We start from the raw sequence: 17,693 nt of genomic DNA, 5'->3' as shown, positions 1-17,693 counted from the left end.
TCCTGGGTTGTAGGAACCAGGAGGAGAGAACGGTTCTTCACTAAACAGGCACCCACTGCGGGTCAGTGCTGTGCTCTGTCCTCTGTCTCCTGGAGAGTAAGGAAATTTGGCCCAGGGAAGGCAGGCAACCTGCCCACGGTCATGCAGCTCTCTTGAAACAGGACTGAGGCCCATTTCCACCCCACTATTTTGAGAGGTCTCCTTCCTCCTCTCCCCTCCAACTCAGATTCCAACTGCTCTTTCCTCTTCTAAGTAGTGCCATGGGTCCCCTAAGGAAGGGATCTGAGCCGTCAGGAGTTAATGACTCTTGAAAGTGCTTTCCTTCGGGGACTCGGATGCCATCCCAACAAGAGCTTCAGGGCCTCGACCTAAATGAGTTACAGCAGTGACCATGGTTTTGGGCGGGTATGGGCAAGAGACTCTTTGTCCAAGGATTCCTAGAAATAGGGCCTCCGTGGACTCCAGCTGGTTTGTTCATGTATTATTTGAGGCTGGGTTGGAGGATAACAACGGAACCTGCTGAGGGCTGGGGAGCAGCTCTCGGGGAGGGAGGAGGAGGCGCCCTGGTCTGGCCCTGAAGACTGGAAGCTTTGCCGGGTACACATGGTGGGAAGGAGTGCTATTTGGGGTAGGGGCAGGTGGAAGAGTTGGGGAAGGCCCTTGGGTCAACCCTCATTCACACCTAACAGTGGAGACCACAGTGCGCCCTGGGGACTTCTCAGGAAGGCAAGGCAGAGTCTCCTGGTGAGGACTACGTTGTGGATGGAGAGGGGCTGAGGGAGGAGAGTGGGGCAAGGGCTGGAACGGAGGGTAGCCTGTTTCTTTCTCTTCCCTCTCCTTCCTGTTCAACTTACCCATCCTGCAAAGCTCTCGTAAGACGTTGAGGGTTTCTGGAGACCCCTGGTCTCTGCAGGAAATCGATGGGAGGGGGAGGGAAAGATGCACCCTGCCTCCTCCTCCTGCCTCCTGAGCCAGCCTGGAGCTGAGGCCTTTCCTGGCTCCGTGATCTTGTGGCTCCCAAGTCCTGTTCACAGCTGGCTGTTTGGGGAAAGCATGGGTGTGGATGCCAGCTGAGCAGATGCTGATGCTACCATCCATCTCCAGTGTTCTCACCTGTACTTTGGAGAGATTAGCAGCACTCACTAGTGGGAAGAGCCAATGAACTGATCAGTGTGAAGTGCCCAGCACCGTCCCTTGATAATTCCCTTCCTAAATATGTTTGAGAATACATCGTGGCATCCAGGGTTCTCTCCAGGTCCAACATATTTTCATTCGACAAATACTGAACACCTGTGTGCAGTTCTTAACTGAACACTGAGAGCACACAAGTGAGAGGACAAGCAGGTGGAGTGGAGAAAGGACATTGCCAAGAGAAGTGATGCCATGAGCCAAATGCAAGGTGAAAAGATCTTGCAGTGAACAACCTGTTGTGGCTGGAACTTAGTGCCCCATGGGCCTTGGTGTTGGGCTCTTTGTTTCTACCCCAGGTCTTTTCCATTTGACCACATTCAAGTGAAGTAGACTCCTTCGGGTCTCCTCTCACCAGAAAAAGGAGTAGTTTCTATTCCTTTGGTCAGCTCTGTGTCCTAAGTGACCCAGACCCTGATCTGCAGGGTGTGTCTGTCTTGTCTGTCTCTCGGACAAACTACAGCTGGCATGAACCACCCAACCTCTATTCCAATGACACCTCCTTCAAGAAGCTCTCCTGGATTGTTTTCCATCCTGTTGTACCATGTGCTATTAGGGGTGTGTGTGTGTGTGTGTGTGTGTGTGTGTGTGTGTGTTTTTCCAGGTCACCTGGCTAGAGGTTGAGCCATAGGGGTAGGGTTCTCTGGCCAGTCCAAGCTGACTGAGCCCTAACATGGCCCCTCTCCCACGCCACTTGCATCCTGTGGAAATTTCCGCACTTTCTCTGCCCTGGTTACAGCTCCTATTGCTGTATTTATCACCCTGGAGACACAGTGGCACAGGCGCATGCATGCCACACACATATTCATGCCCTGCACACACGTGGTGCTGGCACACCTCAGCCTGCACACACACCACACACACACACACACACACAGGCACATGTAGGAACACCCCCACACACAAAACTCTCTAGGAAAATTGCCCCCCTCCCTCCTGCTCTACCCCCGCTCGCTCTGTCTTCCCACCACCTCCCACCTCAAAACTGAGCCAAAAAAGATGGGCTGGACGCGCCTCCCACTGCTTGTCAGCCTGGGAAGCGTTTCCACCTCCGTGACTATAATGTCTTCCCTACCTTCCCTTTCCCTCTGTCTCCCCAGCTCTCCCTCCCCTTCCCCCTCTGCTGTCACTTCCCTGCATTCCTGTGTAGCTCCCTTCTCTCAGTAGCTCCCAGTGCTCTTTTTGTTGCTCTTTCGACCCTCTGAGGGGGAAACTGCCCTTCCTCCCCGCCCTACCACCTGAGGCCCTCGGGACAGGGTCCTCACGGGAGCTGAGGACAGAAGCACAGGCTGAGGGGACCCAAGGGTCTGAACCACCTCAGCTCCCGTCACTTTCAGCACCCCCCACCTGGGTGAGAGGAGGACTGTGCGCCTGGCACCATGGAGACAAGCGTCATGGCAACATCGCTGGGTGGGCACATTCTTCCTCCTGGGGGTGCATAGGAGGTCCCCCTAGGAGGAGCAGCCAGGAAGCCCTTAGGAGGTGGGCCTTGTGCTGGTGCCAGACCTGCCTCCAGCTTGTACCACCCCCATGACACCCCCACCCTGGCCACCTCTACTGACACCACAGCTTCCAATGCCACAGTCCCTAATTCCAGTGGGGGCAAAGTTCTTTCCCAACAAATTGCAGAGCTGGGGACCCTAAAGGCTCATTTATAGATTGAGGACCAGAGAGGGCAGGGGCTTGCCCAGGGGCACACAGCTAGCCTAGTCGAGCTGCCGTCTGTCAGGCCTCAGTTCTCTCGTGTGGTCTCCCACTGTCCACCCAGCCAGCGGTCACTGGGGCACAGGGTCAGGCCAACCTTGGATCCAGCCACTGGGAGATCTCTAGCCTGTCCTTAGTGTTGGCAAAATACCGATCACATGGTAATGCTGACAAACCATTAAGAAATACCCACATCTGCTGGGCTGATGGCATCTCAATTGCTGTGTCATCTCTTTTAATACCTGTAACCAGCCCTGTGAGGGAGATAGCCATTTCATTACCGTTTTGTAGGTGAAGAAACTGAGGCCTGGACTTGCTAGACCTGCTGATAACAGGTGACTCCGCGGTGTGGGACAGGAGTGCAGGTTCTGCTTTGATGGTGGAGATGGCCAAGGCGTCACGCCTGCACACACACACCACCCCCTGCCCCCGCGCGGCTACTCGTCTAAATGGTGACAGACTTTTGCTTTCAGTCCTGTCTTTCCTTCTGAAGAGAGTTTGTTGGCAAGGTCTGCGGTTTGGTCTAGGTCTGGCCTTCTAGAAACTAGAAGGTTAATTTCCTAAGAAGAGGGGAACAACCTTCTAGTGTGTTTAGACCAAAGGGATGACCTCCGTTTCTGCCCAGCAATGTGGACACTAGCTCACAATCCTCAGGTCCTTTTAGAGTCGCATCTAAGCCCAGGCTATAGCCTTAGGATGGAGGGAGGAGGCTCTGCCTCTTGGGCCCAGCCTCAATTTGTCTCCCCTGATGGAGTCACGTTGCAGCTGCCTTGCTCCTGGCTTATGTAATCACTCAAATATAGCAGCTGCTTTTATCCCACTGAGTCACACCCCCTGTTGCCCCCCCTCAGGTGCAGGGAGGTAAGGGGGAAGAGGTAGATTAGGGCTGAGTGGGTGGCTCAGGGCCTCCCAGCAAGGAAGATCCTGGTGTGCTGCATTGGAGGGTAGGGATGGTGGCAGCGGAAGGCGGTGCTCACTGACCTGCTCTGTGGGAATTCCTTCTATCCCAGGGCAGCCTGAGGTCAGAGAGTGTGAAACAGCCCTCAGCTCTCCAGGGTAAGACTGGTAATTGGTTGAACATGGATTTCATGGAGGGTTGGCCTGAAAACCCCTGTGTGATTCCCTCTGGCTGGGGGCCAGGATCAGCCCACATCTGGGGCTTGGCAAGAGGAGTCAGGGTGGGGGAGGGGAAAGTGACGCTCAGGGAACCACAGCCCGACTCTTCCAGGGAGCTGCCATCCAAGGCTCCAAGGACAATGACTGGAGGAGTACCCTGTCCCTGGCAAGGGCCTGGAATAGTCCCTGAAGTTCCCACACTAAGCACAACACCCTCCCCATCATACCATGGGTGACAAAGCCTTGGCTGACAAAGGAATGAAAGAAAGGCCACTATAACTCCCCACTCGATGGTGGAGCAGCTTCTTCAATACCTCAGAAAGGTGGTTTTGGGGTTCCAGAAATGAGGGTTGAGATGTTGTGGGTCTGCTTCAGGTTCCAGGATCAATCAGAGCTGCCCTATGAGGGAAAGGGTGCCCCTAGGTGTGGGTAGGCAGCTCCCCATTCCTCCTGAGCAGGGGATGAAATGGCAGGACAGATGGGAAGTCCAGGGAAGGGAGAGATGGCCAAAGGCTGCTCAGTCCCTCAGGGACCTTTCCTGCCCATGGATGGGGTGGGAATGTGAAAATCTGGCCCGGGAATATGAGAAGACTTGGGGTGAGCAGAGAAAAGGGAGGGGGGAGTCAGCCTGAGACGCGGCCAGATCAGATACTGGAGTGCCTCCTGCTTATGGTCGAGGTCATTTCTAAGGATATCAACCAAGCAGTAGAACATGCAAGAGCCAGTGCAGTCCAGCCCCTCGCTGCAGGTAGGAGAGCTGAGGTGAAAGAGAGCGGGCAGAGACATGCCTGGATTACATGGTTGAGCAAAGGGCAGGGTTGTGCTTAATTAAGACCGGGTACTTCTGGCCACAGCCCCTCCAGACCACCTCAACCTCTTCCTCTTCCTCTGCTCCGGCTGGCCTAGAGGCCCAGGAAAGAAGGCTGTACAGCTTGTCACCCTGGGGAGGGAGCTCCAGGAATGTCAAATTTCAGCAGGGGTAGGTGACCCAGCACATGGGGCCCATGTGGCTTCAAATCCTGGAAACGTTCTGCTCTCCTGGGGCCCTAGCACCCTGACTCCTCTTGCCAAGCCCCTGATGTGGGCTGATCCTGGCCCCCAGCCAGAGGGAATCACACAGGGGTTTTCAGGCCAACCCTCCATGAAATCCATGTTCAACCAATTACCAGTCTTACCCTGGAGAGCTGAGGGCTGTTTCACACTCTCTGACCTCAGGCTGCCCTGGGATAGAAGGAATTCCCACAGAGCAGGTCAGTGAGCACCGCCTTCCGCTGCCACCATCCCTACCCTCCAATGCAGCACACCAGGATCTTCCTTGCTGGGAGGCCCTGAGCCACCCACTCAGCCCTAATCTACCTCTTCCCCCTTACCTCCCTGCACCTGAGCGGGGGCAACAGGGGGTGTGACTCAGTGGGATAAAAGCAGCTGCTATGTTTGACTGGGGCCTGGGACTGAGGCAAATAGGACTTTGGTCTGTCCTTTAGGAAAGCATGATCCAACAGGAAAAATAAGATGAGCCTGAGGGCAGCACTCCCACTGCCCACCTGTGACCGTGCAGGTGTCCATTTTCACCAGCTCTCTCCCTCTGCAGGGCCGCAGCCTCCTGCCTGCCCGTGACCTCTCAAAGCCACCTGCAACCATGCAGGCTGCTCTTAGCAAACCTGTCCCTTCTGGGGCAGCTCTTCCTGCCCTCTTGTGTCTATGCAAGTTTCCTTTATTCTTCTGTCCCTTTCCCTAATAAACCTGTTCTCTCTCTCTCTCTCTCTATATATATATATATATATATATTATATATATAATATATAAATAAATAAAAGATGAGCCTGAGGAAAGAGATGTGGTGGTGGGACAAATAGCAAATTAGGGAAGGAAGAGGCAGCCAAAAACTGCTCATCCTAGAACGTAGTGGCCCTCCTGTGGATAGGGGTAGGGTGGGTGCTGAACTGGCCCAGGAAGCCTAGGCCAGGATTTGGGGTAGGCAGAGAAAAACAAGAGAGGAAAGTCAGCCTGGAAAGGGAAATCGATTACTAAATCAAGGAGGAAAGGACAGATCTTGCTTCCTCTGGAGCAGGTGAGAGAGGGTTCAGCCAGACTTAGATCATGAAGAGACCTCAATACCAGACTGAGGATTTTTTAAACAGATTTTTTATTTTTAATTTATTTATGAATACAAGAAATGGGGTGTAGGCCAGAGGTGCAAGGGGGTGAGAGGATTCACCAGAGACAGAGTGGGGAGCAGAACAGGCAGATCTACTGAAACACTGCAGAGGGGAGCAACGGGCGAGACAGGAGAGGTTTGCTGCGCCATGTGTGTTAGCTCCCTGGCCAGGGCTCTAACTCAAGCCATAGCAGCCCCTAGGCCACCAGGGAGGCGCCAGGCTGAGGATCTTGACCTGTATCCTGAGGTCACTGGGAAGCCATGCAAGGGTTTTATGGAGGAGTTACATAAGCAGATGTCTTAGAAAACTGGCACTATGTGCAGCTGGAGGTGGAAGAGAGGGATTGGACTGGGGTAGGGGCTTGAAGCATGACTGGGGAGTGGGGAGAAAGCTAGGGTTCAGGATGAAGAGTGGATAGATTTGAGAGGATTACTGGCCTTGGAAACAGATTTGACACAGAAGTGGATGAGAAGGAAGGGGCAGAGCAACTTTGATGTTTCAAGTTTGGGGACTGGGAGTTTGATAATTAAAGACAGAAGATGGGTTGGATGTTGAGTATTTGAATGTGAGGGGCCTATGAAATGGCCCCAGGGATGTCCAAAAAACAGCCTCTTTGGGACATCTGGAGCTCCGGAGAGAGGGTGGGGCTGCAGGGGGGCATTTGGAGTCGCGAGTATGTTGAGAGAAAGCTCTACACCCCGTGGGGAAGGGGAGGAGAATGCGGACAGACAAGGCCTGCTGCTCCTGGGAGGAGCACCCCTGTTGAGGGGCGAAGAGAGGGTGATCAAGTGAGCGGAAATAGAGGAGGGGCTGTCTGGAAAGTGGGAGGGGAACAGCAGGGGAGGGGCACGGAGGAGGGCGCTGAGAAGCAGCCACCTTCTTTGCTGATGAAGAGCTAACTGGAGCCTGTGGAACCTGCGGTCCTGGAGAGATGGGCTCAGGGCAGAGGCTGGATTCCAGAGGCTGCATCCTCCCGTCGCGTTGGGCATCATCCCGGCTCTCGGCAACATCCTACCTCCTAACTTGCCAGCTAGCAAAACCACCACCACCACCGTGTCTGTCTCCCCACGGGGCGGCCAGCCAAGGCCTGTGAACACGGGACTCAGGATCAGCACCACGGAGAGCAGCCGGGGGGCAGGGCGGGGCTTCCGGGGCCGCCTAGGCTTCCCACGCCTGCGGGTGCTGGGAGCCTGTTCCTGGTTGAGGCAGGGCCTGAGCTGGACGGACTTTGGCCCCCTTTTCAGCTCCTCTCCCCTCTGGGCAATCCCCTGCCGGAGTCCCTGCCACAACTTTTAGGGCTGTTACTCCTCTGGCCGCCTCCGCAGTGGTGGGGAAGGACGGGGCACGCTATTTACAACGAACTTTATAGATACCCATCAAACCTCACAACGCTTCAAGCTTGGGATTTGTGACCCTAAAAAATGAGGAAACTAAATTGAAGATTAGAGAAGTTAAGTAACTTTCCCAGGCTCTTGGCAGAGCAGGGATCTGCACATCCACATGCCTGGCTCTCACCCCTGGGGTACCCAGCAATCCTGGATCTGGCACCTCATTTCTGTGGTAACTGCAGCGTCCAGGGTAGTAGTGCGATGAGGAAGAGACCCTCCTCCCATATGACTTGCTTGAGTAATATTCCCAGGAGATTGCTGGGAATGAGGCTTCCACCATCATTTCCAAAGTAGGAGGGCAGGAGGGTGACTGAGGGCCAGGTGAGACCTTGGGATTCTTGCTGCCCCCCTCCTTTCCCTGCACATTCACCTAGAGGGCACCCTCCCTGGAACACTCAGACCCACCTTCTTACCACCAGCCTCTTGAGAACTGGGAGGGGCCAAGACAACCCCGTCCAGCACCTCAGCTTTCTGAGCCCGCAGGATGCCTTCCCAGCCAGCAGCATGGAGGGGAGGCTGGGGGGTGGGGGGAGCCCCTGGGATGGGAAAGCTGAGAAGCAAGACAGGAGTTCTGGGCTGGCTTGACTTCATGCCTCTTGAGTGAGAAAACAGTTGCCTAAACCTTTCAGAAACCTAAAAGTGAACTTTCAGGGGCCGCAGTGAGAAGCAAAGACTGCCTGATATTTCCTTTCCAGGCACTTTCTAAACCCCGAGACAGCAGCTTTCTCTAGTGCTCCTCTGGACAACGCTACACAGGCCGGGCCATTCCCGCCCATCTCCCCCCACCACCACACACCCCGCTCCCTTCAGTCTTAGATTTTTCTGCCTGAGCCTGGCGTGCATGGCAGGGGTTATCTCCTCATGTCTCAGAGAAGTGGGTTCCTGGTGAGGATTACGTGTGGCTGCTCTAGCCTGGAATATGTCCCCTTCTGCTTTAAAGGTAAGCGGTCCCCTTACCTCTAGAGACCCAACTCCTATCTCCTCTTCTGGAAATGCTGCCCTCCCCTACTGGGCCAGGGTCCCCAGACTCGCTTCCCTCTGTCACAGCCTGCTAGTTCCCTTCACCCCTTGCCTGGGCACTTCTCCAAGGTAAGGAACAGTCTGAGCCATATGGGACGAGGTCGATTAGAGACAGGTGTTTGTGAATGAGTAAGTCGGTGGTGCAGCCAGGATTCAAACCCCCATCTCAAGTTGTAGAATTTTTTTTTTTTTCCTCCTCTATGCAAAATGAGCTTCGATGACATCCCACCTCACCCATTGTCTGAAAATGCTGCCATGGGTTAGGTTAAGGCTTCGTTCTGAAGAGTCCGGCCTGGGGGCAGGGCAGAGGCGAGGCAGGCTCTCTCCCGTGCTGAGGGCCTGTGCCTAGAAAGGTTGTGGGCTGCAGGCTGTGCCGCGGGTGCCCACAGCTAGAAGTCCATGCTCAAACATCAGCTCCAGCTCCCGTGGTGTCCCAGCTAAGCAGTGCCACCAAGAAGTCAACTCTCTGACAAGACTCTGAGTCCAAAGACCATCAGTAAAGCCCCCCTGAACCCCTTGTATACCCAGCCGCATGCTGGGGATGTATCCTGGGACATGATTCAGAACCTGTGAGGGGCCCAGAGTAGGTGGTGGCTGGTTCTTCCCAGAGGCATGGTCCTACCAGGCTGTAGGGGGGGTGGGGGTGCCGCCCCTCCACAGGGGCCTTTGTGACAGAGTAGCAGAGGGTCTGGGCCTTGCCTTCCCGTCTCCCACCCTAGCCCACGAGGGCTGCAAAACCCTCATCCTCACGCCTCTTTCTGGGCTCCTTTCTCAGCCACTTGGCTCTCTGTATCTTTCTCTCAATTTCTGTGTGTGCTTTTTCTTTTTCTCTTCCATCTTTGTTCCCCTGTGTGTGAGTTTCACTCTGCCTCTCTGATCTCTTTGTATTTCCATCTTGATGTCCCCAGGGCCCTGATCCCTCTCTCCACTCCTCCATGGGTTTCTCTCCCCTTGCCTGTCTCTGTTTCTCTCTCTCACCCTCTCCCGCTCCCTCTGTGTGTGTCTTTCTCTTCCTCTCTCCCAGTCAGAGTCTCTCTTTACCCCTCCCTCCCTCCCTCCCCCCCCCCCCCACCGCCCTGTCTGGGCCTCTCCGTTCCTCCTCCCTCCTCCCTCCTCCCTCCCGCTTCTGCATTAGCAGTCCCGCTCCAGCCTCCTCCCCGAGCCAGCCTAGCGGCAGAGGCTGTGGCTGCAGGAGAGGCGGGAGCAGCAGAGGCAGCAGGGCTGGATTGGGGTGTTGAGTCCAGGCTGAGTTGGGGATAGACCGCCACTCCTGGTCGCTGCGCCTGCTGGGCCAGGCACCCGCCTGGAAGCCCAGGCAGGGTGGATTGGGCGAGGTGCCACCGTCGTCTGGCCGGGGAGGCAGACGATGAGGAGCGATGGGGCAGGCATGCGGCCACTCCATCCTCTGCAGGAGCCAGCAGTACCCGGCAGCGCGACCGGCTGAGCCGTGAGTACTATGAAAGGGCTGGGGTTGGAGGAGCGGCTCTTAGAGGTGCCGTGGAGGGTCCTGGGAGCCCCTCCGAGGAGCTGGGCTTGGCGTGGAGCGGAGCCACGTGGGAGGATTGCTCCTGCTCCTGGGCGCCTGCTTGCCGGACTGTAGCCTGGCGGAGAGGCTCCGTGCAGGGCGGGGTGCCTGATGACGACCTAGGCGCTGAGGAGCCTGGGGTCCCGTAGAAGGGACTGGAGGCTGGGGGAGGGGTTGGTCGTGAACCTGAATCATCTCTTCAGGGGCTGGGGGTGGGGAGAGTCTGCGGGGGAGTTCCACGGAGCTCTGGGGGTTGAGATAGACTGATTCGGGACACTGGAGAGGAGAGGGAAGAGGTCCTGGGGCAGGGGTGCTGGGGGCACACGTGGTGTGTGTGTGTGTGTGTGTGTGTGTGTGTGTGTGTCGGGGAGAGCGTGCTCGAGAGCACATGAACATGAATATGAATATGAATGAGTGGTCCTGGCTGGAGGGTCTGGGGCAGCTGCCCGCCATGGAATTGGGGCCGGGATTCAGAGCTGCCAGTTTGGGTAACTTTACCCCAAAGCACCTGTCTCAGAGAGAGCCCCGGGACTGGTTGGTATAAGGCCCCTGTGCGCCAGCCCCGTGTCCACCCATGTGCGTAGGGAGTGCACGTGCAGGTGCGTGTGGGGAGTTCTGTGGAGGTGTCTGTCCGCGGTCAGAGGGCTGCCAGGTAGCAGGCAGTGACATGTGTGTCTCCAAGCCAGAGAGGTGAGGTGTGGGTTTGCGCCAGGCTATGTGAGGATGTGTGTCAGTGTGTGCATGTGTGGGATGCACTGTGACACGTGAGGTGTAGAGGGGCCTCTCGAATTCTGGGTCCCAGGTTGTTGCTCGTGCAGCAAATTGTCAGGGTGTGTGAACATTCTGGTGTGACTGCGAGAATTTTTCTGTACATGTCTGAGTGCAGGTTGTTGTGTGCAGGGTGTGTGTATGTGCATGTGTGCACACACTACTCTGAGTTTGCATGTTGGCATGCATGTTAACCTTATGCCATGTCCTGCAAAGCAGTGACTCAATATAGAGCATATTGTTTGATTCCATGTCCATGCCTGTGTGTGCATGTATGTGAGTGTGTGAGTTTTCGTGTTGATCTATGTGTGTGTGTTAGCGTATTTTTATGGAGCTGTGTGATCATGGTGCTAGTTGTAGGAGTGTATATATTGGTGCCTGTGAGGCTGGTGTCCCAGTGTGTGTGTTTTTGTGTGAGTATTCATTTAAGTGTGCGTGGGTAACTGTTTCCTTCCCCCGGTAGTGATTGAGGACGTAACAGGGACCCTGTGGCCTACTGAGGCAGGCAGGGGTGGCTGAATGTGTGAACACCTCTGTGAGCCCAGGACAATTCATTCTACACCCTATGGGGAAATTTGGAAGAGAAATAGGAAATAATGGCTCTGCCCTCTGGGGCCTCCTAAGCTTGAGCCATAAAATAACTTGATAATAATTAAGCAGTAAGATCAAACCAAGGTAACAGGTGGGGGTTGGAGTGCCAACAGCATCAGCAAAGGCCCTGGGTTGGGGTAGGGCATGCGTCAGGAGCAGTGAGGAGGCTCGAAGGGAAGGCATCCTGGAGGACTTTGAACTCCAGGCCTCTTGGGCTTTATCCCGAAGACCCTGGAGAGTCCAAGAAGGTTTTAAGCCATGGAGGGACATAATCAGTTTTGGGTTTTAGAAAGCTGCCTCAGTGTCGTTGTCAAGGTTGCACTGGACAAGAGAGATGGGAACATGGAGCCGCGCCAATGTGGACATCAGTGAAGTCTGGGGCAATGTGGGATGTTCAGGAGGGGAAAGCTTTTGGAAGACTAAAACAGCAAGGTAGTGGGAGAGACCCCTGTAGGGTTTCTAGCTGGGGTGCACGGGATGGAAGATTATAGAGCCACCTCTTCCCAGACTGGGACTGTGGTTTTGTCACCCTCCTCTGGCTGCAAGACTGGAGCAGAAGTGCCTCATCAGTCTCCTCCTTCAGACCCTACACATACCTCTTGGTCGTCTGAACTGGGTTGGCTCAGTGAGGGTTAATTGCTTATGTGTTCCTTTGCACCCCCCAGTTCCACCTGCCCACCAAGCAGCTCTTGCCACTCTTCCTGCTTCCCACTCCAGCCTCCTGTCCCCAGGGACTGCTGATGGCTTGGCTGGGATCTAGCCAAATGGGGGAGGCAGAGCTCCCGGTATTCCCCCCCTTCAGTGTTAATGGACTAGGAGTCTCACTCTCAGCCATGCTGCTGTCAGGCCACAGGGACTGTTAGGTATGGGACCTGTCAGCCATACTTCCACTTTTTGGGTTCACAGTCTACCTACTCAGCATGCTTCCACTCATCCACCCATCCATCCACCCATCCACCCACCCACCCACCCATCCATCCATCCATCCATCCATCCATCCAACGAGACACTCCCTACTGCCTTCTTCTTGTCCCCTGGATTGGCCACTGGGGACACAGTGAGACCTTGCTCTCGGGAGTGCCAAAACTGATAAGAGAGATAGAAGTAGAAATTTCTAAGCCTGTAGTGTGAATAGTGCTGGCTGAGGGAAGCCCCAGGAACTGTGGGGAACTGTTCTAAGCTAGGGCTTCAGAGGAAGAGACCTTTGAGCTGGATCTGGAAGGATGGATAGGAATTACGCAGGCAGGGAAGAGCAGAGGGAACAGCATGTAAATGTGGGCAAATGTGAGAATGCAGCATGCTCAAGGGACAGACAGAGTTCGCATTGGCTGGAGTGAGGAGATAATTGAAAAGAGAGAGCGAGAGGGCAGCAGGCGCCAGATTCTATAGGGTCTCAAATGCCAGGCGTCAGGGCTTTTCTTTATATGAGTAAGGATCTAGGAAAGGCTGCTTTTTAACATAGGAATACTCCCTAGGAAAGTCTCCTTGGGTCCCCTTCCCTCTGACCCCATGTCCTACCCTCAAATCTCTCTCCTTGATGGTACAGGATCAACAATGCTGTCCAGACTGCTTTCTCCTGTGATGAGCCTTGTGTGGGTTCCTTACCCCATCCGCCAAGGAGTTTCATAAAGGCAGGAGCCAATTCCTTGTGCTTCTGACCCCCACTCACAGCACAGGGCCTGTCACTGAGGTTCAGGCAGGAGAGGGCAAGAGCGGCATCTGCTCCACCTTCTGAGAGTTGCTTCACTCTTCTCTGCAGCTTGCCTGCTGATCTCTCCAGCCCCTGCTTCCATATCCCCTGGGACACGAAGGTCATCCCTTCCCTCTTGGGCAGACCTTCTCTTGCAGTAATTCTGTTTGCCCTGGGTTCCTTTATAGGGCCCAGCTTCTCCAGGATGCCCAGTCTGACCTTGTATCCTTCCTCCATACTACAAGACTGTGCTTCCTCCTAAGCAGGACCAGGCTGGGGCATGACGGCTCAGGAGAGATGTGAACACATCCTCGATAGAAAACCTCTATTCCAACTACACATGGTAAAATAGACAGGCTGTCTTGACCTGTCTCCAAAAGTAGTGGTGAGTGAAGTCATCCAGTGGTGAGTGAAGTCATTCATTCATTCATTCAGCAGCCATTTACTGTGTTGCTGCCCAACCAAACATGGCAGGCTTGACGGGAGATGGACAAAGCCAGCGATCACATGGAGGACAGCGCGTGGTCTTCCTGGCCTCTGCCTGTAGCAGGGGAAGGCATTTAAGAAGTGAGGCCATTGGGCCTGGCCTTAGAAGGAAGCATCCCTTCTTCAGGCAGAATTGAGGGACAGATCCAGGAAGAAGCAATATCATGTGCAAAGGCCTTGAAGCAAGAGCAAGCATGATTTTGCTTACATGAGGACTGCAGGAATTTAAATTGGCCTGTGCATGACGTGCGAGGGCTGGGGAAGGACAGGGCAGAAATGAAGCAGGAGAGGAGGGAGGGATTGAGGTTAGACTATAGGAAGCACTTTCTGTCACCAAAGTATCCAAGTCGATATGAGGTATCACTGAAAATTGACAACATTTTATTTTCTCCCACTGCCCCCAACAAGGGGGCCTGAAAATAGGGAGACCCTGAAAAGGGGGGAGGCAGTGGCTGAAGAATGTTGGCCCCTTCCAGAAAATAGCATGCAAATGAATGCAAAGTAATATGCAAATAAGCTGGCTGGGGCTTGACAGTTTTGGCTGGGAGGATGAGACGTCACCTCAGTTCATGTCGGCTCCCCACCCTCTCTGCCCCAGCTGCACCCCCTCTATAGTCTTGTCTGCTGCCCTGAGTGCCTCAGCTTGTCTGAGCCACAAGATCGTGACCTCCAGGGCGGGGGCCATGGACTCCCTGTCAGCACCCCCATCCTCTCAGGAAGTGGGTATATTTAGTAACAGGGATGTTTTCAACACATTTATCTCCCATTGTTCCGCTGCCCGCTCCCTGGGAAAGGCCAGGTCCCCAGTGACGTGACCCACTTCTTGAAGTACCTGAAATCACCCTTCTCACTGCCCTCCCTAAAAAATAGGAGGCAACTGGGGCTCGGTGCAGCAGAAGGGATTTAAGTCAGTCATCTGGGAGGACTCCCCAGTAGTCGAATTGCTAAATATATGGACTCTTGAAGTTTCTCGGTTCTTACTCTGTGGATGGCTACCTTGGATTCAGGGGAGGCTCTGAAAAATAGAGAAGGTTACAGACAAGCGTAGATTCAAATTTTAGTCCCCTGCTCTGTAGCCATGTGGTCCTGGGACAGTTACTTAACTTCTCTGAACCCCATGTGAATAGTGGAGTGAGAATAATAAGTTTTTCCTGGCAGACTGACTATGAAGAATCTGCATGCAGCAGGTGCTCATAAAGGTTAGTTGCTGCCATTACGAACCACCCACACTCACCTACACTTTTAGAAAGATTCAGTGGGGGCCTGGAGGGAGAGAGCCCAGAGCTAGGAGCCCAGAAACTGTCTTTGTGTGGGAGAGACAAGGTCTGAAATGCAGCCTGGGTGGTGGGAATGGTGAGAAGTGTGGACACTCTGTGGGAGGGGTTGGGAGACCCTCAAAGACATGTGATCAGCTCTCTGGGCTGCTCCTGTCAGTTCTGAGGCTGATCCCAAGAGAATACAATGGAGGCAAGGACTTGATAAGGAAGGGGTTAAACCTGTGGCTATGCCCAAGGCTGTCTGTGAGTTATTCTGGGAGTTGTAGTCTAGGATGAATTTGCAGTAAGTCACTTTGTACTGTCTCCTTGGGTCCAAATTCACTCACTGTTGCTGAAGCTTTCTGGGAGCAAACTCTGGTGGGTGCTAGGGCCGGGGTGGGGACGGAGCGGGGCGGGGGCCACAGGTGATCCCTTCCCTCAGGGATCCCCTACCCTGCTGTCCACTGGGGATGAGTATTGATGGGGGGGATAAAAGGATTGAGCCATAATGATGACTCTTCACACATCCACACAGAAATTACAGCTTCCGGAGCATTGTTTTTACATCTATGATCTCATTTAATCCTCTCTACAAACCCAAGAGACTGCTGTTTTCTGGATGAAGAAACAGAAGATTCAGAGGGGAAATAAGTTACCCAGAGGTATTCAGCCAATTGGTTTTGGAGTCAGGCCGGCCTGCTCCCAAAGCTCCTATTCTTTCCAGAGATTATTGTTCCAGATGACAAAGGCCAGGGCTTGAAGGACAGAAAAGATTTAGATAATTAAACTTGGGGGTGAGACATCTCATCAGGAGAGCTGAGCAAAGATAGGGCTCCACGGACAGAAGGCAAAGATAGGCTCCTTGGGATATGAGGTTTGAAGGTGGACAAGGCAGGCTCCAAAGGCCTGATTGTGGGCTGAGTTTGGGATTCTTGCCGTGGCCCACCAGGATCTACCCGAAGTTTTTGAGCAGGAGCGGGATTTGATTAGGCTTGGGCTTTGGGATGATTGATTTTACAGTCCGGGCTGAATGAATTGGAGCAGAGAAACTGGAAATAGCCAGAGGTTCTGAACCTCCTTCTTGGTGCTCTCTGCACTTTGCTCCTCTCCTTCCGCCACATTCTTCTCAACTTAGTTTCCTCCCTTTCCTCTTCCTCTTCTTTCTCTCCCCTTTAGCCTACTCCCTTCCACCCCAGACTGGAGAATGTGTAGCATAGAGCTATGCTGCAATGCCACATGTCTCCAGTAGGAGTTGCTGTCACGTATGGTGCATTCCAGCCTGGATTTTCCTCTTTTGAAGGGTTAGAGAGAAAGAAGAGGCTGGACAAGGAAGAGAGATTACGGGTAGGGAGAGGGAAACCCATTGTTCTCCACCTCTGCTGGGCCAGGGTTGAGAGTCCTTCATAGTGAGGAAGGAATGCTGAGGAGAGGCAGGGCCTCACAGAGCAGGAACAGATACACTAGAGGGATTAAGCCAGGGGACAAGAACTTTTCTTCTCACAGTCTGAGACAAGCTTAGATTTGGAAATTGATTTAAAATAACACTGCATTTGGGGTCTGTGTTCCTATTATATGGTGATTTTCACGATACTGAGATGGGGGAGTGAGGTTGGTTGGTTTGTGTTTCTTTGTGTCTGAGTGTGTGTGTGTGTGTGTGTGTGTGTGTGTGTGTGAATGAGAGCTTCCAGTTGTGCATACATAAATATGGGTCTGAGACTGTGAGAGTGTGTGGATCATCATTTGTATAAGTGTGGACTTTCGTATGTGTGAACGTGGAGGTGTCTTTATGTCTGATTTTTGGTAAATGGTACATGCATGAGAGTGTGGCATGTGTCTGACATCTCCCTGTATATATAGGTTCTAGTAGAACTGTGTGTGTGTGAGTGTTCAAGTGTGAGGGCATGGATGAGTGAGTGTGTGAAAGCACATACACCTGCTCTTACTGACCCAGCAAGGTCACATCCAGTACTTCCTGGCTCCCACCTGCCTGAAAGTAGAAAGCAATGTGTGGACTTGGGCTTGAGGGGCTGTCATATGTGGGGATGGCTTCCTCAGAGGACTCTTGGGCCCTTCATAGTCAGTAAGGACCTTAGAGGAACAGTGTCTTTGTGTTGCGGCTCAGATTGGTCCAGCTAGGGCCTAGGGCTATCAGATAGAGTTGTCCAACATGGCTAAGAGGTGTCCAGGTGTCATTCTGTCTGGGAACTCTTAATGGCCACACCTGCAGCTCACTGGAGAGTTGCTGGCACTCAGCCTGTCTCCCTATATACCTGCATATCCTGAAGCCCAGAGAGGTGTGGTGGTAAACTCAAGGTCACGCAGCAGAATCTAGGGGGAGACAGCAGGGCCTGGATCCGAGAGGGATGTGTCTGGCCTGGAAGATCTCCCTCCCTCCAGCCTCCAGCTCCAACCAGGTGGGGAGCTCAGAGTAGAGATCCAGAGTCTGTGGCTGAGGCTACCTCCTGCCCCTGGGCATTTCCACTTCCCCCAGACCTCAGATGCTGCCTTTGAAGTTTCTGCCAGAGCCTTCGCCTGCTGTGAGTCTTCTCCCAGGAACTTGTGAAGTCTGTTATTCTGTGGCGCATGGAGGCTCCATGGTGAGGAGCCCAGCGCCAGGGTGGGACCCGGGGGGAGACCTCCTCTGGACACCTCAATTTCCTCATCTTTGAACCTGATGCTTTTTTTAGGTTTCTACTGTTCTAACATTCAAGATTTTCCCTGTAATCTCTCCCTGGGTTCTTAGTTCTGAGACAGCGCCTGGCTTGTGAAGAGTCCCAGAGATCAGGCAGTTCCACAGGGAAG

At 53.8% G+C, this 17,693-nt stretch overlaps 1 protein-coding gene across 1 annotated transcript in view; it reads left to right on the top strand.

Annotated features, from left to right (window-relative positions):
- Positions 1–9,805: 9,805 nt before the first annotated feature.
- PDE2A (phosphodiesterase 2A) overlaps positions 9,806–17,693 on the top strand; it is a gene marked incomplete at its 3' end in the record, with an annotated part of 87,834 nt that continues 79,946 nt past the window's right edge. Inside the window, exon 1 of the mRNA XM_084245940.1 lies at positions 9,806–10,022. Coding sequence (XP_084102066.1) covers positions 9,952–10,022 — 71 coding nt within the window. The 5' untranslated portion in view covers positions 9,806–9,951. The remainder of the gene's footprint in view (positions 10,023–17,693) is intronic.

Source organism: Talpa europaea, assembly GCF_964194135.1.
Source record: "Talpa europaea genome assembly, chromosome: 1".
Classification (NCBI taxonomy): Eukaryota; Metazoa; Chordata; class Mammalia; order Eulipotyphla; family Talpidae; genus Talpa; species Talpa europaea.
Note: the sequence above shows the minus strand (reverse complement) of the source record. Positions and strands in the feature narration are given on the sequence as shown.